Genomic DNA, 25,646 nt, shown 5'->3' on the forward strand with positions numbered 1-25,646 from the left:
AATTGAGCCCGCAAAATGTCGTACGCGTTATGACCTGAGATTTTTTTTCTCAATGCAGGTCATGACCTGACTTTTCATTTTCAGAGGTTGACAGGTATGTAAATTTATTAATTTTTTTTTCATAATTTATACAATATAGAATAATTTTGTACTATAAATCAAGTAATTATAATAAATGAATTTTTTTTTCATATTCTATTAGATTTAGAAAGCCTTTGTTTATCAGTATTTGTACCATATATTACCTTATGTAGACTTTTTAAGTTTTTGATTGTCTGGCTGAGATCTAGTTTTTGTTAGTGTAAGATTTTTTTTCTTTTTCTTTTTTAATTCAGATTTTCCATCAATCATGAATAAATAGTTTTAAGATTTTATTTGTATGTTTCATTTCCAATGGCCCATGTCAATCTCTTTTGGTTAATTTACCTATCCTATCTTCTATAGCATCACTCAGTATGAACCTGAAAAATAGCATATAAAATGTTAAACTACGCAAAGATTAAATGAACATGCTAGAGTTGTATATGTCTTCTTTCTTTGGTCTCTATGTAGTAGTTGACTTATATATTGGCAATCATCTCCTTATTTTTTCTGCCAAAACTTCACCAAGAGTTTTATCCACTTTTTTTTCTAAATGCAAGTAACCTCTATTGATTTGCTGTTCTCTATGGATCTGAATGTGAATTTCATGTAAATAAATGAATTACATAGTTACTGTGTTAACTAATTATTTGAAAAAAATAGACTGATCATTTGAAATCCAATATATAATATTTTTTTTTATATTCCTATGCTTTCTATAGACATATTTGCTTGGTTTTGAATAATTTTTCAATTGATATAGTGATATTCTGTTCTCTGTGTTATGTGAAGCATGTTTCAGCTTAATTTGCTTAATATTTAGTGTAGGTTTTTGGGGGTCATCCATAAATTTTGGAGGTCATCCTTATATATAAAACACCTTATTTACAGTATTAAATGATTACATACATGTATTATGTTTTAAAAGTAGTTACTGACAATTTTTTTTGAGTTAAAAGTATACAAAATTTGAAAATAATTTATAATGCATCATTACTTACCAGCAAAAGCTGATTCAAACAAATATATGTCAGGGCTATTCCAGAAAAAAATGTATGGGGGGTTGGAAGGCACTTTGTATTAATAATACATGGGTGATGGGTATCAGAGCAACTTTTCAAACTATAATGCACTACAATTCTCAATTACAATTGTCTGGGTGGCAGGTGCTGACAAAAACTGCCTTCCAACCCCCCATACATTTTTTTCTGGAATAGCCCTCAGTCTATTTAGGGCTTTATACATTTTCAGAAGTGGTGGAATTTTAGTTTCATCATTGTTTGAAATTTAAGCTTTTTGTAATTTATCCTTATACACAATTGCTGTACTCTGAAAAAAACAATACTGTTTTGCATTATATGTGTTTAAGGTGGTACCTAACACTACAGGGAGATAACTCTGTAAAATCAGGTAAACATTTTAAATACGTTGTGTTGTTAAGGGAAAATTAAGCTTTTCAATGATCAAAATAAGTTTTTGTCAAACTGCTATATAACCAGTGTAATTTTTTTGATAAAACGGTTGGTTCAAATGTTTTGTAATTTTTATATTTTTGTCGTCAAAGGGTCAAAGTAAATACTTTGTCAAAATTTTAAGAAAATTAAACAAGCCAAATTAATTTAAGTTAAAGTTTTGGGTACCATCTTAATAAGCAGCTGAAGACAAAACTCTCAAGTTTATTTGTTTGTCTAATAACACAAAGAAATAGCTACTGAAGAAAACAATCTTGTTTGATTTATTTGTGCTGTAATGTAATGATATGTTCTCTTTCATTGTTAAGTTAGCTCTTTCAAGAAAAATAAGAACTTTCTTCTCTGTATTATGTTTTCATGAAGAAAGTTAACTTCATCTATTAAACTATTAAAGTTTGAATAAAATTTGTCTAACAATTACCTGTTGTTTTTGTGGACAAGTTTGTATTAAAAATGTGCAATAAAGCTGCAGCTAAGAAATATTGTATTTATAGATTATCGTTGATCATCTCAACGAGATTGATTTTCTCGCTTGAGCTGGTACAGCGAAAGTGAGAAAAGCAATCGAGTTGAGATGACCAATGATAATCTATTTATCGCTATTTTACCTATGACGACGTTGTCAATTTCATGTCAATTTCATTAGCAACGCCACGTGGCTTCCTTAGTTTCTAGTGATAATTATTCCATATCAAGCGAGAAGCATGATATGAAAATTATCGCAAAAAAAGATCAAAAGAAAAATGCACAAAATAGCGATAATATCAATAAACTTTATTTATTTTGTTTGATAAATGGATCTTGATTTTAAATATAATAAAGCTAATGGAAGATTTATGTTGCATACAGTTATCAAAATTCTTTTTTTTTTTAAAGTATGATGGATAAAGAAAGCCTCACAGAGATTGGAAAATTTATAAACAAAAGTTTTAAGTGAATACACTACAGTGAAACCTGTTTAAACTGAACCTCTTCAGAACCAAAAGATTTTGTTTGGTTTTGGTCCATGGTCTGTTTTATTAGGTTCACAACGCAGACAATTTGATATGATGGTACTTAAGAACATGTTAAGTTTATACAGGTTTTTTGCTTATGCAGGATTTGGTTTAGCCAGGTTCACTGTAGATTTATATCTAAACATGCAAAATGCAGGTGTTTTATTGGGATATTGCTGAACAGAGATAAGTAAATTTTATTATGTAGCTAAATAATATTATCATGTTTTAATATTTCCATAGCTTCTGCCTTTTTCCATAATTCAAGACTATATAAGGGGGTTTGGATGGGGTTTACAGACTAGAGAATAATGATTTATAAAATTAACAAGAACATTAGTAAAACAGAAAATGAAAAGAGAATAATGAGTTGCAAAAGAATGAATAATAACTATGAAAATTGTAATTAAATATTAATTATAGAAATGAACCATTTGAAATAAAGAAATTATGGAATAATAAATATAAATTTAATAGTAAATGATTTTGATTGGCATTTTACATAATGATAAATGTTTTTAAAAATGAAGAAAATTCTCCTAAAAATAAAAGTGTGATGAAATTAAAGAACCCCAACCAGACCTCATAAAATAATTCCATAGGTAGTTAAATCTAGGTCATACTGTCAGACATAGTCCAATTCTTTCAGGATAAATCATCATTAAACCAAAAAAGAATGTTAAGAACAGATCCATTGAAAAGAAGAACTCTTTATAAAAACTTGGGCATTGATTTATTGGTATCATATCAGCACAAATTTGCCTGGGAGAAATTGCCTTTAAATTGTTTGATTCCAATGAAAACATGTTAACAATATAGGTTTGACTTTTACTCATTATGTTCATATACAATTTTACATGTGTGTTTGGTAGTCCGTTAATTATACTTGATGACTTTACATTATGTGATCCTTTTGTAGGAACTACCAATATTTACTTATGTTTTTTTATTATACAATTATAGTCTGTTTACCTTTGTTGTTTTTTATTGTTTAAATTACATTTTTTATTGGTTGTCATATGGTTTCTGTGATATGCTGTGAAATAAATAAATATATATATACATCAACTTGTTTGAATATATTTCTTGGATACCAATATAGCTGATTTATAGAGTTTGGTCATTGCCAATCATACCACATTTTCTTATTTTTATAAAGTTTACCAGTAATTGTTGTGCAAGTATAAAGGGAAGAAGTTTATAAAAAACTGTTTTCAAGTGATATAAGCACTCTTTCAAATGATTAGAGCCTGAAATCCCAAATAAACGTTTCTCTTAAAACTTCAATTATTACAGTAAATCAATTGTGTATATATTGCTGAATGTATGATATTTAAAAGTATAATAAAAAAAACTGTATATTTGCTTCATATTTATCAAGAAATAACCCAATACAGGAAAAGTTTTCATTTTTATAATTTTTTCTACCTTTTTTTCATTTATTTTATATATGACCGATTAAATATGGTATGTTAAGATATTTGTGGGTGAAGGGTGGCACACTGTTAATTTTTCAGAAATCTGTTGTAACATTAGTCAAAAATACGACTTTTATCAAATTAACCTTCATTATTATACCCAAAAATGAGTCATTAACGAAGGAATTAAAGAAATTTATTTTAGCTGAGAAATATTTAGCATATATTTTCATAAAATTTTCACTACATTTTTGAAGTGATTTTTTTTTTGATTTTTGGGGCCAAAATTATAATTTTGTGAATCAACTCCTTTGTATAAAAAGCAAAATCACAAAAATCAAAACTTCAAGCAAAATTTCTCAAAAATCTCATACACATCGAAGAATGGATAACAACTGTCATATTCCTGACTTGGTACAGGTATTTTCTTATGTTGCAAATGTTGGATTGAACCTAGCTAGCCAAACCTCTCCCTAGTATGACAGTTGCATACAATTCCATTATATGTGTGAATAAAACATACAGACATAAGATATTGAGTATCACTGCAGAGACATAAATGTCTTTCAGTATTAAATTGAAAGTATTGTGTTGTTTTTATTTCCACTGAGTTGATACCTTTCTGCTCCGCTATAAGTTCCAGATTGTATCAATAGTTTAGTAGTAAGGTAGTAAGATAATTACATTAAAATATATATCTCAAGTACCAATTTTTACCTACCAGATCCGCATTTCGACCAAGTATGTCTCATAATTGTTTGAGGTCGAACTATTTGAAAAACCGAAACTTTTAGTGAAGTTGAAACAAAACAAAAAGATAAATCGGGACTTGAAATCAGAGCTTTGTACTACAGAAACATATCCCTTACATTAAAAATGATTACTAAAATTGTATCAGAAAATTTATACAATGTTCGTATTTTCATACCACTCTCGATAAAGATTTCATTATTTGTCCTGCTTTTGATATACTTATTGTCAACTTATAATCATCATTAAACGTGACCTCCATGATAAATATGTTGTTGTCCCCGCAGACAAAGCCCCAAATAACATCGTTTTTGTCTGTAAAAGTCATTACATTAATTGCTTGATAAACGAATTAGGTGTAGACAATTCACTTGGAAACCCAACATATACCCTCACGACACTTACCAAAGAGGAAATCCTGGATAGTCATAGATCTGTTCTTTGTTCCTTTGGTATTTCAACCAAAGATGAAGAACTGGATCTTCCATCACTGTATTGGATACCTAAACTACATAAGTGTCCTTACAAACAACGGTATATTGCTGGGGCTTCCAAGTGCTCCACGAAACCCCTTTCTGAATTATTAACATCTATTTTATCAGCAATCAAAGATGGGCTTCAAAGTTATTGTGAAACTGCCTATTCTAGATGTGGCGTGAATCAGATGTGGATACTTAAAAATTCCAAAGATCTTTTAGAGTACATACAATCTAACTCTCTTTCATCTTGTAACAGTATTAAAACATTTGACTTTGCTACTCTTTACACAAGTATTCCACATTCCAAACTAAAAGACAAATTAAAAGAGTTGGTATTACTTTGCTTCATAAAAAAGAATGGCCAACGTAGATACAAGTATCTTGTCTTAGGGAGGGATAAATCCTACTTTGTAAAGAATCATTCTGATTCAAACAAAAACTTCTCTGAAACCGATACTATCAAGATGCTTGATTTCTTGATTGACAACATATTTGTTACGTTCGGAGGACGTGTTTTTCAACAGACTGTCGGCATCCCAATGGGAACACACTGTGCCCCTCTACTTGCTGACTTGTTTCTTTATTATTATGAGGCTGACTTCATGCAGGAACTTCTTATGAAGAAAGATAAGAAGTTAGCAATATCCTTTAACTCTACTTTCCGCTATATAGATGACGTTCTTTCACTAAACAATTCAAAATTTGGTGACTATGTGGATCACATCTATCCCATCGAATTGGAGATAAAGGATACTACAGATACAGTTAAGTCGGCTTCATATCTTGACTTACATCTAGAAATTGACAATGAGGGTCGGTTGAAGACAAAACTTTACGACAAAAGAGATGATTTCAGCTTTCCAATTGTGAACTTTCCATTTCTAAGTAGCAACATTCCAGCAGCACCTGCATACGGGGTATATATCTCCCAATTGATACGATATTCCCGTGCTTGCATTTCCTATCATGATTTTCTTGATAGAGGGTTACTGCTCACAAGGAAGCTATTAAACCAAGAGTTCCAAATGGTGAAGTTGAAATCCTCCCTTCGTAAATTTTACGGACGCCATCACGAGTTGGTTGACCGTTATGGAATAACCGTTTCACAAATGATATCGGATATGTTCCTTACGTCGTAACTACAATCCCCTTCCCTTTTATAGATTTGACCTACCGAATTAGACTATTTACCGGATTTGTAATCACATAAACAACACGACGGGTGCCGCATGTGGAGCAGGATCTGCTAACCCTTCCGGAGCACCTGAGATCACCCCTAGTTTTTGGTGGGGTTCGTGTTGTTTATTCTTTAGTTTTCTATGTTGTGTCATGTGTACTATTGTTTTTCTGTTTGTCTTTTTCATTTTTAGCCATGGCGTTGTCAGTTTGTTTTAGATTTACGAGTATGACTGTCCCTTTGGTATCTTTCGACCCTGTTTTATAGGTACTACCTGCCCTTTCTCAACTACTGAACAGGAACAATTGTTGCGTTTTAAGTTGACTAAACTATTAGGTTTGTATCTTCGATGAGTATTTACCCATCAAGCTTCCTTTATTTTATCCCTGTTGTATGTATTGCTCAATAAGTATACCATTCTAGGTATTGTTTATGAGACTCCTGGCATATGTCTGATTTTCCTTTTTTCTTTTTTTTTATAGTCTGCTAGATATTTTCTTAAACTGGACATTTTCTTTTAATCTTGTAATAACTCCAAGGTTGGATAAGGTTATATAAACAAAGTCAACTTGTCTCGTTTGATTTTATGGTAAAAGAAACGGTTGTGTTAAAATTTCTTAGCTGCGTAGTATTTACCTAAATGTTTACACAAGTTCGGATGTTAAAAGTAAAATAATAAAGATACCGAACTCCTAGAAAAATTCAAAACTGAAAGTCCATAATCAAATGCCAAATTCAAAACTCAAACATATCAAACTAATGGATAACAACTGTCATATTCCTGAATTGGTACAGGTATTTTCTTGTGTAGACAATGATGGATTACACTTGGTTTCATAGCTAGCTTGACCTCTCACTTGTATGTAATGGCAATGAACATTACATCAGCTATTGTTTCCTGTAGGAGTGAGGCAAGCTTTCATCACGCGAAAAAAATAATTGAACAACTCTATATACATATACATTTTTAGATTATAAATGTTCCCAATTCTAGCGGCAACATAGCATGCAACAAACGTATCGAGTTTACATTCATAAACCCTACGACATGTAAGAGTATGAAGCTGCTATTCCGACTTTGTAAAACGTCATTTGTTTCTAAACAATAATGAACCAGTTTTTTGAATTTGAATTTTGAATCTGTTCAAAGTTTTGATTTTCCTACCCTGTATACCACATTGCCTCACATTCTCATTAAGAAAAAATTCACACACCTAATTAAATGGGCATTCAAAAAATCAGAATGTGAATATATATGTTCAAACTCTTTTAGGTCATTTTTTAGTAGCAATAAACAAAAAAACTATGTTAATTGGACATGCTTTGATACTCTATATGCCCTTGAATTTTTACTAGATAACATTTTTGTTCGCTTTGGGGATTCCGTATATCGTCAGATTATCGGAATTCAAATGGGGACTAACTGTGCACCACTTATTGCGGACCTCTTTTTGTATTGTTGTGAGTTACAATTTATGACAAAAATAAGCAAAGACCCATCAAAACAACATCTGATAAACAAATTTAATAATACTTTTAGATATTTGGATGATATTTTGGCTCTCAATAATGACGACTTCAGTATGTATATTAATGAAATTTATCCTGTTGAACTTACTTTAAATAAAGCTAATACTAATAATGACCACTGCCCTTTCCTCGATCTTGATATCTATATCACTAACGGAAAGCTGAATACTAAAATTTATGATAAAAGGGATGATTTTTCATTTCCTATCGTTAATTATCCGTTTTTAGATGGTGACGTTCCCTTGTCACTATCTTACGGTGTTTATATATCTCAACTTGTACGATTCGCTCGTGTATGTAACAATGTTTTAGATTTTAACGAGAGAAATTTATGTATTACTGAAAAATTATTACACCAGGGTTTTCGATATCACAAACTAGTCAAAACATTTACTTAATTTTATCATCGGTATAAAGACATCATTCGTAAATATAGCTCAACTTGCAGACTTTTTATACGTTCAGGTATTTCACATCCAATTTTTTATGGAAATATTCTTTATAAAGCTCAAAGGTGTCAGTATTCACCACCTCAGAAACTTACAAAACCTTTGAATAGACTTATTAAGATGGGATATAATTACGATACTGTTGTCAAGTCATTAAAGATTGCATATTTTGGCGTTAATATTGAGTCACTGATAAGGTCTTTGCGTCGGACCTAAACACATTTATTCTAAAAACAGTTGTTGGTATGACACGGGTTATGTTCTTCTCATATATGTTATGATGGTATGATACTAAACCCCTAACGGGAAGGATTGTGCCTGATGTTCATATGATGAAATCATAATCGTTCAGTCAGTTTAATTAAAGTCTGGAGCTGGCATGTCAGTTAACTGCTAGTAGTCTGTTGTTATTTATGTATTATTATCATTTTGTTTATTTTCTTTGGTTACATCTTCTGACATCAGACTCGGACTTCTCTTGAACTGAATTTTAATGTGCGTATTGTTATGCGTTTACTTTTCTACATTGGTTAGAGGTATAGGGGGAGGGTTGAGATCTCACAAACATGTTTAACCCCGCCGCATTTTTGCGCCTGTCCCAAGTCAGGAGCCTCTGGCCTTTGTTAGTCTTGTATTATTTTAATTTTAGTTTCTTGTGTACAATTTGGAAATTATTATGGCGTTCATTATCACTGAACTAGTATATATTTGTTTAGGGGCCAGCTGAAGGACGCCTCCGGGTGCGGGAATTTCTCGCTACATTGAAGACCTGTTGGTGACCTTCTGCTGTTGTTTTTTTATTTGGTCGGGTTGTTGTCTCTTTGACACATTCCCCATTTCCATTCATAATTTTATTTTCAAATAATCTCTCTTTTTCTCACAAAGCTCACTGAAAATAAATATTTATTCTGGGTCAACAACACGCATAATATAAGACGGCCATGAGTAATAGATTCCAGATGACGAAGTTGTGTCTCATAAACTCATCATATATGATTCAAAATTTGTTCTTAAATATTTACCCAGTTTAGTCCACAAAGGACTCATTAGTGACGCTCGCATTAAAACATATTAATAATGGCAACTAAAGTACGAAGACTAGTAAAGTAACCAAACAATACGAAAGCTTTCATTGGGTAGAAAATCCTTAATATATTTTTAGAAAATGTTAGGTAACCTTTAATTGATGATTATGACAATATCATTGAATATTCATGTCAACACAGACGTGCTGACTACTGGGCACTTCGTTTTAATTTACTTTAGGACTTTTATCTGGTCTGTATACTATTTTGATATTTTAATTCATTTTTATTTGTTTGAATGAGCTATTTTTATGTCCTATTTGGTCATATGGCTTTGGCTGTTTAGGTTTTTATACAATGTCATCCTTTGATTGCAAGTATTCAGCTTTGAGCGTTCTTGATATGGTAAATTCAGAATAGTGCATTAGACCCATGACATCTATAACGTGTTGTTTTAATTTTTGTGTCTCTTTTCGAGTCTTTAAGGAACTAAGACAAGTATTTGAAGATACATTTTAAGTGATCATTCAATGAAAAGTTGTGAATTATATCAGCTCTTTGGATTATGTGAGTGAAATTCCTGGTCATGAAAACGTCGTTTATGTAGCAGAGGCATGTAAACTGCTTCCATCAATACAGCTTGACTCAATTGATTTCAAATGATCAAACCACAATAAAGTAGCCATGTCTTTAAAACAACTATGATTGCACTCAAATATTGAAAACAAGACATGTAACATTCCATCTCTATTAAAGTCAGGACAAAGATAGTTCTGCTTTGCAAACTATGAGGCCATTTTAATATTTGTGATATTTAATAAATGCAATTTATTCCATGATACAAATAAGAGACTTATGCAATTTTTCATCAATACTTTTTTTAACTTATTTATCAGCAATACAGTTAGTTTCTAGTGTATTAATGAACCAAATCTTTATTTAATAATAAACCCATCATTGGTAAATGTCCCTTTCTTATCTCCAAATTCTACTAGTAATTTGGACAGTCTGTCCCCTGACATTCCATGTTTTCTAAAAAAATAAAAGTGAAAATTGAAATGAGCTATAAAAAAGTAACATAACTCTTTGTAAAGTTGATGCGTTTGAAGTACTATTCTGGATTAATATTCATTGATAACGCTCAAAGCCGAATTATATTTGCTACAAGTTCAAATTGATACATGTTTGAATAACATTCTAAGTATGATTTTTTTTTAGTAAAACTTCAGTCAATTTCATTTGCATCAGTTTATAAAATTATAAAACCAGTGACACATAATCATTAGTACGTTGTCTTTTGGATTGCTTAAAATTAATTTTTTTTTTAAACCGAACTAAAGATTCAAAACGGATAGTCCCTTATCAAATTGCAAAATGTAAAGCTCAAACATATCAAACGAATATAAGTGAGACCACAATTAATTGAATAGACGGACATAATGTGCATCTCAAAGTTATTGCGAGGTCATCAGATACATGACGCAAACAATTCTCGTCACAGAATCAACAATTGAATAAAAATTGAACAACTTACAATATATATGTTCCGGACCATATGAGTATCTGGACCATACGCGTATGGTCATGACCGTATGGGTATATACTGGTCGGACCGTACGCGTATGGTCGGGGTAATCAACACGTGTACTTCTAAACTCTTCATTAGGTGTGACCCTTCTGGTTATTACGTCACTAAAATGTCATTTTATTATATAATAAAAAAAAACTTATTTAAAAAAAACAGTTTCACACAGTTAATATTACTTACTATTTGTAAGTACAGTTATAAGAAGATGTCAAAATCAAATGAACAAATTGTAAAAGGAATTTTACTATTTAAAGAAGGTGACATCACCGGCAAGGATCATGATATATTTTAAGACATTTTTGATAAGTAAAATATTAAAAGTTGATGTTTCTTTATTTTTTTCTATTCTTCATGTGGTTGTCGTTTGTTTATGTGTTACATATTTGCTTTTCGTTCATTTTTTTTTACATAAATAAGAATACAAACAATAGCTTTTGAAATGTAAAACTAATACATTTTTGTGAACATATTTGTTATTGCTTATTATATTATTTCTATGGTATATTTGAAAAAATACCTATATGGTCCAAATACTCATATGGTCCGGCCCGTTAATAACCAAACGAGTATAATACTCATATGGTCCGACCATACGCATACGGTCCAAATACTCATATGGTCCGGAACATACGCGTATGGTCCAAATACTCATATGGTCCGGAACATATATAATTTAAAAGCATTAAATTTTTCCTTTGGTAATATTAAATTGAATATTTGCTCATTTTTAACTAGCCTCTTTTTCAACCTTATAACATTACAGTAAGCAGCAATCTAGTTTGATGATATATAATCATGAAATCACGAGTTAAAGTAATCATTTTGTTTGATTTTCTATGCATTGTTTTTGCGTTGTCAGGTAGAGATCTTGCATTTCTAGATGCTGAAAAAAATGCTGAAATAGATTGTTGTTTTTCAATGCTGCAATCAATCAAAATATAAACAGAATCTTTGATGTACTTATACACATACCAAAAAGTGTAATCTTAACTTGATTCTTTCCATATTTATTCTTCACTGTACAATAATAGTCTCCATAATCATTTCCTCGTACATTTTTTATTGTCAGTGTGTACAATTCGTCTTTGTGTTTTAATGCAAATTTGTAATTTTCTTTGATTTTTTCTTTTTCTAATGTTCTTCTGTTTTCTTTGTACCATATGACATCGACTGTAGATAAATCTAATTCTAAATAAAAATAAGAAGATTTATTTTCATGGGTATGTTTATAGAAATAGAAACAATACATAAATACCAAGGTGTAGCAGGATTAGTCATCGTTAAACGATATAAGAACTTCAAAACATCGTTATCATTGTTACCTGTTCCCTTTCTTAAGCTTATCTCGAATTGAACTGCAAGTGTTTGGTTGAGTTAAATATAAAACTAGTTTTAACCCACCATTTTCAATATAAAGAAATGCCTTTTCCAAGTCAGAAGTATGATAATTGAAACCCATCTGTTATACATATATATAAAAAAAAGAAGATGTGGTATGATTGCCCCTATGAGACAACTCTCCACAAGAGACCAAAATGAAACAGAAATTAACAATTATAGTTAGTTGCTTTTGAGCTTTTGATTTTGCCATTTTGTACAGGACTTTTTGGCTTATATTTCTGACGGAGATCGGTAATTTTTGCTATTCTACTTTTTATATAACTACAGGAAAATAACAATATTAAGTATATGGCAGAAAGTTCTTTGTCTCACCACCAAACAGAATAACAATACCTACTACTGATTAACTTTAAAGGTCTTACCAAACACTAAGCACTCTAATATTGCATTAAACTGCTGGTCTTTTGCCTGTCCGACAGTATCATCTACGGCAAGACACTCAGGAGGATAATTTTTATAAGACAGGCCTGAAAAAAATCAATTCAATATATTGAAAATTATGAGAAAATTATAAAATCATTCCATCATTGCCATTGAATATTTAATGGCATGTTTAATGATTTTAAATATCATGGTATACATGTGTCCAACACTACGATTTGAACAACCATTAGTCTTTTGTCTGTTTTATATTCATTATCAATGAATATAGTCATATACTGATGGCATTTGGTTTAAAACTGTTGACAGGAACAGTTATTTGCTTATTTAAGCATTTTATACGTACGATACGATGGCAAAATAAAATAAAAAAAACCTCTGCGTTGATGTTTGAACGAAATATCTAAATTTGGAGATTTTTGTTATACATTAAGTAAAGATTACATTCAATTAAATCATTAACGAAATAAAATTTGTTACCATATTTACCATAATCAGGTGATTAAGGAAAATCTTTTTACTCTGGATACGAGTTAAGAACACATGAAACATTTAAAGGTAACTTTATATTTAAATCCTCATCGGTTATATAGCGATGAATAACCTCTACCAATAGATAACTTTCAAGTTCGACGCGTTTCCGTCAAAAACTCTGGTTTTGGTGAACATCATTCGTGCGTTTAGGGGCATCGTCATTTCCGTTACAATATTGAGCGAGTTGTGGGAAAACTATAATGCTATATTACACCAATTATTCGGCAAATACAATTCTCATAATTGAAAATCAGCACTGCATGCTGTCATCAGGGGATTGTGATTAAGTTCTTACAATACAAACTTTATTTCTAGTTTTATATCCTGACCAATGGCGATCATTTAGACGCTTGATGAGCACACGCACGATCCACACGTTGATTAAATAAAGATAATCAACAGGTCAGGAAAAAGATAAATCGAGTAAGAATAAGAAACATTTATTTATCTCTTTAAAATTCAATCTTGAAAAATATATAGAAATATTACTTATTTGTAAGATGTAATGTAATTAGCAAAGTGGTTATAAATGCTGTGATAATTGAATGGTTTATTTATATGTATCAATATCATACCTTATAAAAATATGAATAATTACCTGATTTCACAAATATCAAAAAGAACACAAACATGAGGCATGGCAATACGTTAAACATGTCAACCTGCAAAATTAAATGTCTGACAATAAACATATACCAGGCTAAACATCTTGCACATCAGGTGTGTGTTTTGTATACAAAAGTCTCATATATCAGTGTCACTGGAGTTTATAAAATTAAATAGGCAATATAAAGTTCGAAATTCAAAAGCTTCGAGGAATCTCAATTCTGTTGTTATATATAAATAATTACCTAGAATCATTTCTACTATATTTTCCAAAATTTGATTAAATTAATAGACAGAGTCAAAACTGTGATAATGAAAAGATTTGCTTTTAAATATATTAAAGTGTAAGGTTTACGAATGGGTTACCTCAAAATATTTGAGGAACTTTTGTAAGCAATGTACGTACACGGAACTGTATAGGAATGTCAAAATATTACAAAGGAAATATAATGATATGATAAAAAATGAATACTATATACTTGTCGAATATATAGTATGCTTCAACATAAGAAGTATATACGATACCTTAATATATTTAATTTATTCAAATGCAGTTCAATATGCCCTGGTTGCTTGCAAATAGTTTTTTAAAATCCACGAGATAACTCATACAGCCATTTGTTTGTATGTGAAGTTAGCAGCCGGTTGGTTATTCGATATTCATAGCCGTCGGTTGGATATTCAAAATTAAGTTAAAAATCATAAAAAAAAACTTCTATAAGATAACATTAAAAGCATGATTCTCATAGATAATATGACTGATAAGATACGTAGGAAATCGTCTCATGAGCTCTTCAAGCTATAGTAAATTCTCGTTGTTCTCGAATATAAGCGGTCACAGAAGTGTACCCAAATTCCTTTTAGTCACGTTTGTATCTACCTATTAACTAAATGTATGCATAATATTAGAAAGATTGAAAGATCAGGGGGCTCTCATCATTGCTCTGTGCCCTATGTCCTAAAATTTTGACAATTTTTAGCTAAAAAGTGACAATCTAAGCCCTCCGTAGATATCGAAGATGACATCATTCTGTGAAATCCTTCTGATACAACCTTTATATATACAGAGTCTATGATTTAGTTGAATTTTATGGACATTGAAAAACCAGGGGGGTCTCATCTTCATTTAAGCGGTCTCAGGTAGATTTTCACTATATATTTCTTTTTTGTGCTTTCCGTAAATACTTCTTTTTATATTCCAAAATGTTTCTAGATCTTTCTAGCGTGAAGTTCTTTTATTGACAAAAATCTATATTACATAAAGACAGTTATGCAAGTTAGAATGTTAGAAAAGGGTTTATATTCGAGAACAACGAGAATTTACGGCAGTTTAGAAGAGGTCATGAAACTATTTCCTAGTACGTATCTTATCAGTCCTCTTAACTATGAAAACCAGGCTTTAATGTTTTTAAGTATTTCGGATCTTTTTTGATGATTTTCAACTAAATTTTGAATATCCAACCGACTGCTATCAGCCGTTTGGATATTAAAAATCGAATATCGAATAACTTCACATACATAAAGTATTGTTACTTTAGGCATTTTTACTTACGGTCTTTTTTTAAAACATCCAATAATAATAACAATGCACGACTGAATTCAAGTTTATAAGTAGTTTATATTCAAATGGATTGATTAAAGCAGATAAACACGTGTTTGGCATTTCGAACTCATCAGTTATGATAATAATTGTCTGGGAAATGTATTTAATTGAGTTTTTATCGCTTTAATAATATAACCTTACTAAATTTATCATCATTATACGAAATATGTAAATTGTGTAATTTGTGTTCTTATCAATGATTTTCTATAAAGTTACCAAACCTTTATTTTTAATTGCCAGAGTGACGTTTTTTCTTTCTTCTACAGATGACTTATTAGTCGCGCTCAAATAAAAGGCCAAATTGAATACGCAGATAAAGAGCATTAAAGGCGCAAACATTACAAAATTATTTGTTTAAACACAGGCTAGTTTAATTTTTAATTTTTAATTTTTAAATTGTTATTTGGATGGAGAGTTGTCTCATTGGCACTCACACCACATCTTCCTATATCTAGTTAATCTATTCATAGGTGTAGAAGAGGGAAGAAAGATACCAGTGTGCAGTACTGTTTTTCATAAAATTGAAGCCTGAAAAGTCATAGTGATTTTTTTTCATTCAAGATGCACCTCGACAAAAAGTTTACTTTTGTGTCGTTTAAATAGATCTTAAACTATAGCTTAAACATTTTATGAAGAGTTTAAGTTCTAAGTCATATTGTAAAACAGTTTATTTACTGTGATTACCTCGATTTAGACATATGATGGTCATTTGCAAACACCTTTAAAAAACATGTATGTTTTATTACAAAGAAGTGGTTACAACATTTGTTGTTACATTACATCGATATCTTTAAAACGTTCTAGATAAAAGTAATAAAACATCGTTTTGCTAAGTTATGACACCACTTTGGGTTCGGTTCTTAAAATCATTTTGCGTTTTTTAACGTATTTTGATTGATAATATTATTCAGTGAATTCCGAATTTATTGGTACAACCGATAGGAAGTTTACATTATAGTCGAATGCATCATCCCATAGTTCGTGTGTAATTAAATATAATAATATGGTTGTTTTTCTATCACGTGATTATTGAACAATGTTTTTGAAAGGTGTTGTGTTTTCTTTTGTAAAAAAAAAGGCATTTATCGTGTTTTATTAGATTTATTCTAACTTTGAAAGTCAATTGGGGGCGGATAAGTGTTATTCCCGAAATATTTCTTCTTTTCGTAGTCTAATAGTAGTAACATTTTCGTAACCTAAAAGAGGACACGCATTAAACATTTAGAATTTCTTTCCTGTCTACATGTAAGTTGCAAAAAAGAACCTTTTGGATGCTGTGAACATAAGGACGTGGATGTGTATCATTAACTACTTAACGTATGAATAGTTAGCTTAATGATGTTGATATATATATAAACTTTTGCGTATGATAAGTCTTATAACAAATCATACACTATTATGTACATGGAAAATCTAATCTAAGAAAAGTTGATACAGCTTGATATTTTAGATGATAAAAAAATACATTTGTACATCTATGTCGATGATCAACCATGTTGTTCCGCAGTAGTCTGCTAGTGCCTTCTGCAAGCATGTATAAAGGCTTCAAACATAACGATATAATGTCATTGATTAGACTGTAGAAGGACTCCACAAATAGTTCAATTGTCTGACAAAAAAGAGAATAACAAATAAAAAAACAAGAACTATCTTTAAAAAAGATATCCGACGTATTTAAATTTGAGTATATGTTTAAAACTATCATTTCGATTTACCATTTACATAACGTTTTCTCTGTTTGTGTTCAGTATTATCGGTCCTCGTATCTTTCTGTTTACATTCAACAAAACCCCGCAGAAATCTCTCATGCGAAGGTGCGTTCTAAAAGTCATGTGCGTTCGTACAACAAAGTTTACATCAAAAAATATATAATTGTCCCGACGAAACAATTATTTTGATAAAAATATAAATCTGTGTAAGATCTAGTTCAAATATTTATAGTTTTTCACTTGCTTTCCATCACGATATAATAAAGGAGACCTTTTTTCAAACACAACCAAATCACCCACCATGACAGCATTTTGTCCAATCACAGAAAAGATTTTCGAGGATGCGTATTCTGTTGCCATAGTTATGCGTCCTTAAGTTCAAAGGGCACTCCCCGAAACTATACCGACTACGTCGGAAAAAAGTCTACATTACTTGCTTGGTTAGGATTATTTTTTACTCTCCAAAGAAAAGTGATTTAAAAACAATGAGTTGAATATTTTACGAGACGATTTTGCAGTGTCTGAATAGGTTCATCTATGAAGACTTGCGCATGTTTGTGGACCAAAATCCTTTGTCCTGTCCTTTCTTTTCCTTAATTTCTGTCCTATAACTTTTTGAAGACACTTGATGACTCTTATACAATACTTTCGGCATGCTGACCAATCGACAAGATAAAACAAAATTGTCTTTGTTATCTCCTTGCCTAAAGGGACATTTTGTTGTTTTAAAAAAAACAAACATATATACATCTGGCATATTTTCTTCGATTTATTTTGAAAACAAACCTTATATCAAACTCCCATGTTTACAGAAAATCGTGAAATAACTGTTGCAAATCTTGCAGGCTTTTACAAAAAATCATATTTAAAATTTGAAGATATGTGTACTACGAAATAAAGTGAAGACATGCCGTACAAACCTTTGACGTGGAGTTGTATGTTGCTGCTGTACAAGAAAAAAAAGGTCTATGGCATTCGTTTGATGTGTTTGGACTTTTGATTTTCCCATTTTTTTTTACTTTCCTTTTTTAACTATCCTCGGAGTTTAGTATTTTTGTGTTTTTACTTTTTATTTAGCCCCACATTATAATCATTGGGGGTGTCTTAGTATAAAAAACCTGGGAATTATTTTGTTCACGTTATTGAATATGACGATAAAAAGGATGTCTGAACAATTAATGTAAAGTCAGAAGTCTTTGGAAAATTATTGGAAAAAAACTACAGTATAGAACTCATGATGTGTGGATACCACTTTGACTATGTAGAAAGATTAAACAAACCCAATGATCAATAATGAGAAGCTCCATTAGAAAAAATGTTTTGCTATTTGCATGTTAATGCACTCTTGCAGCAACTTTTTCTGAGAAGGTTCGTGGTAGTCTACTGATGTTCAAATTCCTATTTATTAACCAGCTATAAAACCAGGTTCAAAAGCAAAATCACAAAAAAAAAAATCCGAGGAAAATTTAAAACGGAAAATTCCTAATCAAATGGCAAAATCGAAAGCGAATGGATAACAATTATTATATTTCTGACTTGGTACAGGTTATTCCTAAGTAGAATTGAAAGATTAACCCTGATAGCTACATACGAAAATGACTGTACCCAGTCAGGAATATGACAGTTATTATAAATTCGATTGATATGTTCAGCTTTCGATTTTTCCATTTGATTAGGGACTCCTTTTGGAATTTTCCTCGGAGTTCAGTATTTATTTTTATTTTACCTTTTCCATACAATCGTAATGGTCATAACATAATATATAAGCTAAACAACAGTAATCAATTTAAACGGATAAATACGTCCAGGGTATAATAAGTACCGATTATCAGATTATCTGCATGTTGATATCGTAAAATATCTGCGGCGAGACATAATATGAAGCGTTTTGTCGAGTGAGCGTAGCGAACGAGATCAAAAAGTCTTCATATAATGTTAAGCAGCTGATATTTTACAATATCAATATGCAGATAATCTGATAATAGATTTATCGGTCTATATTTGCGTGTTTCGGAAGTATTTTCTATGTTTCACCAGCACACAAAAGATGACTTGAAAAGTTCGGGTCAAAGTTATTAACGATAGTTCAAACATTATGACGTCGCTGATATGTCCGGGTAAAAGTTATTAAGGCCGGGTCATTGTATTTGACGTCACAAAGACATGACATGGAATAATATTAAGAGCTGAACAGAGTGATATAAACAGTGGGACGACAGATAAGTAAACATATGAGATCTTTGGTGATAAAAGATCAAACCAGTATTATTTGGTTAGTCAAACACTTATCGATACAAATATATGTACCATGGTGGTATACAAACAGTAAATATGAATGACCTGAATGTTAATAAATTCAAGGATGAACTCAGGATGGATATCAAGATTAAAACTGTGAACGTCGTATGTACGTTTCGTTCGTCTTTAAAAGATTTGCTGGATATGAAAGCTGACTTTTCGCAAATATTGACGCAGGTTTCATCGGAACTATTCGCAGGTTTCATCGCTTTTATTCGCACGCTTTAAGCTGTTAAAAGTTGGGCCTTTGAACATATTTTTCTCTTGCACGTAATGATTTCGATAGTATATATTTCTTGCAGATTCGTTAAAAACAATATGCATTTTATTTTTTCAAGAAATACAAATTGTCACATCAACATATTTAGAAGAGGATACTACTTTGTAACATTATTCTTTTATGTTTTATGTCTTTACGGTAGCCTTCTGCTGTACCTGATCAAAATCTTTTAATCACAGGTTTCTTCAAATGACTTTCTACAATGTCGAATGATTCCATTTGATTTGTATGGTAGTGAATTATCGAAAAGACCATAGTCATTCTTTCGCTGGCTTGTCTTGTGTCTGTATTTAAACAGTAAATGATTTAAGTATGGAGCTTTGTCAATTTGACGATAAACACGAAGTTAATAAAAACAAATGGCACTGTGCCTAAGACTTGGTCTTTTGCAGAAGTTCCTCCCCTTTTTTTGTTAGCAAATTTACAATTTCAATTTTCCTGTTTATTATAGCATAGTGCAATGGGTTGTATCCTTCTAAGCATAAAATGTCCCTACTTTTGACATCATTTACATATTCTAGTATAAGTCTTACTATATCAATACTGCCTTGTATGCATACTACGTGTAAAGGAGTAAGCATTGATGTTGATGATCGTGTTTCTACATCTACGGATCCTGTATATTTGAGCAGTAATGAAACGATGGGATATAAATTTCTTTGACAAGCAATGAACAACGCTGTATTGTTATCATTGTTTGCCAAACCAACTTCGGGTTTAGCTTGAAGAAGTAGTTCAACCACTTTTATATTCGCAATCATGCAGGCATTGTGCAACGGTGTATTACCAGAAATATTTCGGATATTGACATCGATCGAATCTTTTTTCAATAATGCCTGGACGATTTTTACATATCCTTTGTCAGATGCAATATGGAGGGGAGTTTCATTTTGAACATTGATATTATTGATTGCAGCGTTGTTTTTCAGTAACACTTCTAAAACTTCAGTATCATTATTCTCACATGCAGCATGGAGGGGTCTTGTGCCATCTTTATTTGGTTGATTAATATCTGCATTGTATTTTGTCAAAACATCAATAACGTCTGAATGTCCTTCTTTCGATGAGATGAATATTGGCGTTTGCATTGATGTATTCCATTTATTGACATTAGCATTATTGCTTAGTAATAATTTGGCTACTTGTTTATGACCCTCTGAACATGCTAGATATAGTGGAGTTCTACCCTTATCGTCACTTTTGTTCAATTTCGCTTTATATTTTACAAGGATTTGTACAAGCTGATAATTGCCGTTCAAACATGCCATTTGTAAAGGCGTACAAGTGTTGTCCCCATCATCAACATCTACACCCTTTTCAAGCAAAAGTTGAGCTATTTCTATGTTACGTTTTTGGCAGGCATGGTACAGTGGAGTTGCTTGTCCTTTAATTTTTTTCTTGATTAAACCATCAAATTTTAGGAGTAGATCGACCATATCAGCATTAGAGTGAATGCATGCTAAATGGAGGGGAGTAATGCCTCTGTTGTCACTTTGAGTGCTTATGGCCTTGTGATCAAGTAATAAATTTGTTAGTTTTATATTATTACTCTGACATGCCATATAAAGTGCAGTCATGCCATTTATATCACGAATTTCAACTTCAATATCCTTCAGTTTAATAAGGCTTCAGTAAGCTCCTGATGTTCATAAGAACATGCTACGTGAAGCGGAACCAACTCGTTTTGAAAATATTCATTAACACTTGGACCATTTTGCAAATTCAAAATGTCTTCGACTATCTCTGTTCTTCCATTAAGACAAGCTATGAAAAAAGGAACGCAATTATCTTCGTCAGTTAAACTTAGCAACGCATTATTTTTAAGTAAAACTTTGACAAGTTCTAATGGCCCCTTTTGACAACTTAGATGTAGAGGCGTTGAGCCTTTAATATTAGGTAGGTTAACAATGCTCTGATTGATTGAGATCATTCGTTCTACTATTTTGGAATGTCCTTTTATACAGGCTATGTGAATTGGTGCATTGCCATCGCGATTTTTCTTTTTAAGCCGTACTTCATTTTCAAGAAGCAAGTCTACAAGTTCACAGTGTCCCATTTCACATGCAATAGACAGAGGTGTTTCGTGATCATTGTCTTCACCATTTTTATCACTGCCAGTCTGCAGTAGAGTTGTACAGATTGCTTTGTACCCAAAATAACAAGAAATATGGAGAGGCGAAAACCCATTCAGATTACATTTATTGATGTCTGCCCGATTAGAAATTAAAATTTCTACTATTTCATTTCTCCCATAGAAGGAAGCTATATATAACGGAGTTGCTCCTGTGTTTGTAATTTTATTAATATCCGCGTGTTTTGTAAGTAATAAATTGACCATATTTGTATATTGCATCATGCAGGCGACGTGAAGGAGAGTCCATCCATGTATATCATCTTTGTTAATAAATTCGTAGTCGGATGTTATTTCTAATATACTAACAACTTTTTCTTCGTTTCCTTCTCTACAGGCCTTATGAACTTCGTCTTCCTTTTCCTGTATTCTGTAGTCTTTTGCATTGTGACGCTGTAACAGGTTAATAAGATTTGCATTATGGCTTTTGAGTGCTACAGATAAAGGAGTTTTTTTAAATTTGTCCTCAATATTTACGTTGGCGTTACATTTGATCAATAACTTAGCTATGTGAATTTTTTCCGACTTGCAGACCATTAATAAACACGTTTCGCCTTTGTTATTCTTAAGGTCAATATTTGCTTTCAGCTTCAACAAAAGCTCGACCAAATCTGCATTTCTAGAATTACATGCAATATGAAGCGGTGTCATTCCTTCATTGTTATATATATTTACAGAAATATCAGTTTGGTAGCCATTTGAATCATAACATAATAGTTTCACTATATCAGTATTATTAGAATACTTTTTGCATGCTACAAATAACGCCGTTTCGCCATCGAAATTGCGTGTGTTTAACCTGGAAAGTGGCACAAGTTTCTCAACTATTTTTTTATGATTGTTATGACAAGCTTTATGTAAAGGTGTTGTACCATCTATATCGTAATGATAAACTGCGCAATTTTGTTCCAGTAAAAAGTTCACGATATGCAACTGTCCTCCGCGACAAGCTAAATGTAACGGAGTTTCTCCTCTGTAATTGCACTGGTTAATTGCAGCATGGCGTTCACAGAAACATTTGGCAAGTTCGATAAGACCATGCTCACATACATAATGAAATGGATTGTTTCCGTTTGTGTCACATTGATTTATCGTTGCATTGGATTCTAACAGAAGCTCGACAATCCCATAATGTCTATGCAGACATGAAACTTGCAATGGCGTCGAATTTTGAATATTCCCTTGATTAACAATCGCGTCATTTTCTATCAATATCTTACATATACTTTCAAGTCCCATCTTGCACGTTTCGTATAGGGGTGTCTGACCTTCTATGTCTACATGGTTTATCAGTGCACCTTTCTTCAGTAGGAGATAGCACATGCTTTTATTATCACCAACACATGAAACATGTAAAGGAGTACGACCTTGCTTATTACCTTGATTCACAGACGCTCCTTTGGACGTTAGATATTCCACTATATTTTCAAAACCGTTTGTGCATGCTTTAAAAAGTGCTATTTCTCCAAACATATCTGCTGTTTCGATTTCTGCAGCATTTTATATAAAGAAATCAATCATCGCTTGGTCGCCATTTTCGCAGGCTAAATGTAAAGAAATAATTCTTTCTCCTCCAACTGTATTAACTAGGGCGTCATGATTCAATAACAATTGAACAATATCTGTGTTCTGAGCTAATACGGCTGCATGAAGAGGTGTAAATCCATTTATTGTGTTTATATGGACAGAAGCGTCAAACTTTAGTAATAATTTGACCAAACCTTTATGACCTTTCTGGCTTGCTATGTACAAAGGCGTACTCCCTGTACCAGTCCCGCAGTTAACTTCTGCATTATTTTGCAGTAATGTTAAAGCTATCACATCGTTGCCTATTTCACATGCAAGATAAAGAGGTGTTGCTCCAGTGCTTATTTTGCTATCTAAAATTTTACAATTTCTTTTCAGTATCAACTCAACTATGACAGTAAGTCCTTTAAAGGAAGCAATGTGTAATGCGCTCCACCCATAATCATTTGCACAGTTGATATCTGGGTCCTTGTCCAGCAATATCTTACTTACATCCATATGTTCGTTGTAACAACTCAGCATAAGAGGAGTTACATTATTACAGTCTTTTGCATTGATTGAACTATCATTCTTTAAGAGTAGTTTTACTATTAGATTTTTACCATAACTAGCTGCATAGTGCAATGGGGTTCTCCCTGTATTATCTACTGCTTCTATCATCGAAGCTTCTATTTCAAGAAAAAAATTGTGTCAGGTTGTAATAACCATGCGCTGCAACAACATGCAATGCTGTGGATCCATCTTTTAAAGTCTTTTGAAGACTTAACTCATTATTCTTCAACTGAGTAATTAATTTTACTCTGTAATCCTTTATTTGTGTTTGGTTGCTGCCTAGTACATCCCAGTTCATCCCCTCTCTTAGGTCCCTTAAAGTTCTGGTGAAAAATGCGTCCTCAAATTCTACTGGAATTGATAAGATGTCATTGCTATGAACTGTTTTGAGGGATTCTAAACGTAGTTTGCTGCTAATGAAAGAAGAATTTCCATGTTCTATGATACATTTGATAAATTTCATTCCTATCTGTTGTGAAGCTACATCAAAAATTGTGTCGTGAATGAATGAAAAGTACGAATTCTTTTTAATGTAACAGTGATTGCTTAGTATATCCCAAATTGTTTTTGTGATGGAGGATAGCCCATGCGATGTTGGTATTAATCCTGCATTATTATTATATAACTATCGTTTGTCAAGGATGCATCTAATGCATTATTGAATACTATTAGAAATGCAAGAGCTAAATACGATTCATCTGATTCCTTCATTATATCAATCTCTCCAAATGGAATTGATTGTGACGTCTGGTCCAACCGCAGTGAGCACAGTAAAGGGAAACTTTTGTATTTTTCAATTGTTGCATCGTCCGGTAACCTGTTTATTGGAAAATAAAGTTTAGCCATTTCTTTTTTCTCATTCAAAGATAAATCTTGCATTTCATAAACACTGCAGTTTGAAACTATTCCTTCTAAACCTCTTTCTTTGACACTTTTATAAATATCTGACCTGCAGGTCAAAAAAATCTTTGTCTTCGTTTTCTCTACAAATGTATCATATATATTGTTCATACAATTTTGCCAACAGTTAATGCGATAAGAATCAAAAGAAGATATTCCAAAAACGTCATCTAAGACGAATACCTGCTTTTGAAAAGGGTTAATAAGAGCCGTTATGTCAGCACATGTGGAGACCGCAGTGAGATTGTATCCTTGCTTTTCTTCCAAATTCAACGCAATGTAAAATGCTATGGCTGATTTTCCTGACCCAGACAGTCCAGATATCAATATAATTTGATTACTTGACACGAGTTGTTCAACAGCTTTAGTGTTCTCGGAGTAGTCAAATTTCGTCAACTTTTTTTTCCATTCATTTTTTTTTAGGTCTTCCCTTTTCTGAAAAAAGAGCAATAGCATTATTTTACAGAATGATTAATTTACTTTTATATAAAATAATTCAATTTTGAAATAGAAGATCAACCTTGCTAATTGAAAGATAAGTGAAGCATTATCATGGTATATCATTCTTTGTCGATCATGAAGGTCAGGTTATGATATTGTTGCACTTGTGTACTTCATCATTGTCTGTCAAATGTATGGCTCGAATCTCTACCAGTTATACCCCTAATGATACTAGAGATACACTGGCACTCGTATACATGTAGAATCTACCACTGTATCGACGGTGATTCGATATTCACCCACTTGCGACACTTAATTT

At 31.8% G+C, this 25,646-nt stretch overlaps 4 protein-coding genes across 4 annotated transcripts; all 4 read right to left on the reverse strand.

Annotated features, from left to right (window-relative positions):
- Positions 1-10,184: 10,184 nt before the first annotated feature.
- LOC134723156 (uncharacterized) lies at positions 10,185-13,989 on the reverse strand. Its single transcript, XM_063586794.1, has 4 exons — positions 13,879-13,989; positions 12,728-12,832; positions 11,937-12,152; positions 10,185-10,408 (listed from the first exon to the last, which is right to left on the reverse strand). The coding sequence occupies exons 1-4, from the start codon at positions 13,970-13,972 to the stop codon at positions 10,368-10,370; spliced, it is 456 nt and encodes a 151-aa protein (XP_063442864.1). The 5' UTR covers positions 13,973-13,989; the 3' UTR covers positions 10,185-10,367.
- A 6,057-nt stretch (positions 13,990-20,046) lies between these two features.
- On the reverse strand, positions 20,047-21,353 carry LOC134722280 (ankyrin-1-like). Its single transcript, XM_063585889.1, has one exon. It carries the CDS (start codon positions 21,351-21,353, stop codon positions 20,148-20,150), a length of 1,206 nt encoding a protein of 401 aa, XP_063441959.1. The 3' UTR covers positions 20,047-20,147.
- Positions 21,354-21,388: 35 nt separating this feature from the next.
- On the reverse strand, positions 21,389-23,230 carry LOC134722281 (ankyrin-1-like). Its single transcript, XM_063585890.1, has one exon. It carries the CDS (start codon positions 23,228-23,230, stop codon positions 21,389-21,391), a length of 1,842 nt encoding a protein of 613 aa, XP_063441960.1.
- A 177-nt stretch (positions 23,231-23,407) lies between these two features.
- Positions 23,408-24,094, reverse strand: LOC134722282 (ankyrin repeat and protein kinase domain-containing protein 1-like). The gene has a single exon (XM_063585891.1). It carries the CDS (start codon positions 24,092-24,094, stop codon positions 23,408-23,410), a length of 687 nt encoding a protein of 228 aa, XP_063441961.1.
- Between the last annotated feature and the right edge of the window lie 1,552 nt (positions 24,095-25,646).

Source organism: Mytilus trossulus, chromosome 6 (assembly GCF_036588685.1).
Source record: "Mytilus trossulus isolate FHL-02 chromosome 6, PNRI_Mtr1.1.1.hap1, whole genome shotgun sequence".
Taxonomy (NCBI): domain Eukaryota; kingdom Metazoa; phylum Mollusca; class Bivalvia; order Mytilida; family Mytilidae; genus Mytilus; species Mytilus trossulus.

Excerpts from the sequence above, each read along its gene's own strand:
- LOC134723156 (XM_063586794.1), bottom strand. The coding sequence starts at position 13,972 with ATGTTTATTGTCAGACATTTAATTTTGCAGGTTGACATGTTTAACGTA. Across the intron at positions 12,833-13,878 it reads TTTGATATTTGTGAAATCAG|GCCTGTCTTATAAAAATTAT; the intron begins GTAATTATTCAT and ends GATTTTTTTCAG. Across the intron at positions 12,153-12,727 it reads ATTAGAGTGCTTAGTGTTTG|AATTAGATTTATCTACAGTC; the intron begins GTAAGACCTTTA and ends ATTTTTATTTAG.
- LOC134722282 (XM_063585891.1), bottom strand. The coding sequence starts at position 24,094 with ATGATAGAAGCAGTAGATAATACAGGGAGAACCCCATTGCACTATGCA.
- LOC134722280 (XM_063585889.1), bottom strand. The coding sequence starts at position 21,353 with ATGACTGCACTTTATATGGCATGTCAGAGTAATAATATAAAACTAACA.
- LOC134722281 (XM_063585890.1), bottom strand. The coding sequence starts at position 23,230 with ATGTGCTATCTCCTACTGAAGAAAGGTGCACTGATAAACCATGTAGAC.